Here is a 1,797-nt window from a genome sequence, read left to right on the forward strand (position 1 = left end):
AAGGGTTAATACTGATCATATTGTTGTAGCACTGGAGCCATTTCATGACATTTTTGTTCTTATTTTCCAGATTGAAGTGTGGTCAAATGATGGTCAGTTGGCACATGAATTCAAAGGCGAAGATTTTGCATCTGTTGCAAGTATAAATGCATTCCATCCTACACAAGCTGTTCTGGCAGGATGTAATTCCTCAGGAAGAGTACATGTCTTTATGTAGAAGAAACTGAGTAAAGGCAGTGTGATAGTTCCAAAACAATCTCCAAAGCTGCAAACTTGGTGTTAGCCTTAAATGCATTCCTGGAAGATACTCTTCTTTGTATCAGACTTTTAGTAATGAGAGGTGAATTTTTCATATTAGAGAAAGTTATTAATTTTCAGTCAGTATTATTGTTAGTCACAAAAAAAGAAGACATATTTATGTTAAGTTGGAAGCTTTGAATATGTACAAAAGGTGCTCAAGGTGCATGCTCCGTTTTTATTTCCAGTGACTAGTAAGTTTGGGGAAATTGTAAATATTGATTATAAATATTGGGAAATCATGTGTTAGGTTACACTGATTATTTTAAATAATTGAAATGCAGCTAATGTTGAATGGCAAAAAAATCAGCCTACTGTAATAAAGAAAAAACAAATTCAGTTTATTGAATTATTTTGCTAAGCAAAGTTTGTTTGGTCACTTTAAATGTGATGAACAGTACAAATAAATCATTTTGTAAACCAAGAAAGATTAATACTATAAATGTTAAGTTGCTTATAGTGTATTTTCATGTTTTAGTTGTACCATTTTATGGGTTTCATGAAAAGCATGCATTATATAATATAGTAAAAGACAGACTTGGAAACTTTAAGACTAACCACAGTGGTCTTTTTCTACAACCAAAGATGACGTCTAAATCCTAACTCGACAATGGCGATAGAGAACAAAGAAAACATTTGCCATATAAAATCTCAGACTGACAGTAGACTAATATTATGAATACTAAAATAGTAACAAAAATCCTAGTGGACACAAACCAGTTGTTATTTGCAGCACATGACACAGTAATATATATAGTGTATTCTGTTTACATTAATGTCTGAGAAGCCAAGGGCAATTGTTATAAAGCCAAGGGCAATTGTTATATATGCATGTGTATATTATGATCATTATTTGGCTGTATTTTGTCATAATTTAAAACATTGGTTAATTTTTAAATCTGTAAATTTGTGTTACTAATAGGCATTATCTCCAATGGCTTATGAAAAAGGTATTTTTAAAGACTTTTTGGGCAATAAGCCCACAGCAGTAAGTGCTAGACTTTGCATCCAAGCATAATTGAAATCAATAATTTCTCTAAAATGCAAAGTTCTGGAAAAAGTTGTCTTATGTACCTACAGATGAAATACATTTTGTGTTGGTAGTTACCAGTAATGTATGCCTGGCATGAAGCATGCAAATACTCTAAAGTTTTATTTGTCATTTTATGTGGTCGAAAATATACACATTGGTGAATGAAGCTTAATTTTTTCTGATGCTATTTTGTACATAGATTAATAATTAAATATTTGATTATCATTTTATACATTCTTAAAAGGAGCATGTAAAGCAGATAATGTGTCAGAAGTTCACCAGATTATTGTTTTATATTTTTGTACAATATTGAATTTTAAGATGCCATATATACATGGTATGTACTCAACATGATGTAAATTGCTTTTTTGAAAATATATTTCATAATGATATTTATTTATTTTTTTATCCTTTGCTACACTTAAAATAGCAACGTTTTATATAAATGCAGTTGATGTCCTTTTTCT

General features: G+C 30.2%; 1 protein-coding gene across 1 annotated transcript in view; it reads left to right on the forward strand.

Moving 5' to 3' along the window:
• LOC119593977 (WD repeat-containing protein 76-like) overlaps positions 1-1,722 on the forward strand; it is a gene marked incomplete in the record, with an annotated part of 16,767 nt that extends 15,045 nt beyond the window's left edge. Inside the window, 1 exon segment of the mRNA XM_037942998.1 lies at positions 71-1,722. Coding sequence (XP_037798926.1) covers positions 71-217 — 147 coding nt within the window.
• Between the last annotated feature and the right edge of the window lie 75 nt (positions 1,723-1,797).

The sequence above is a fragment of the Penaeus monodon genome, chromosome 33 (assembly GCF_015228065.2).
Source record: "Penaeus monodon isolate SGIC_2016 chromosome 33, NSTDA_Pmon_1, whole genome shotgun sequence".
NCBI lineage: Eukaryota > Metazoa > Arthropoda > Malacostraca > Decapoda > Penaeidae > Penaeus > Penaeus monodon.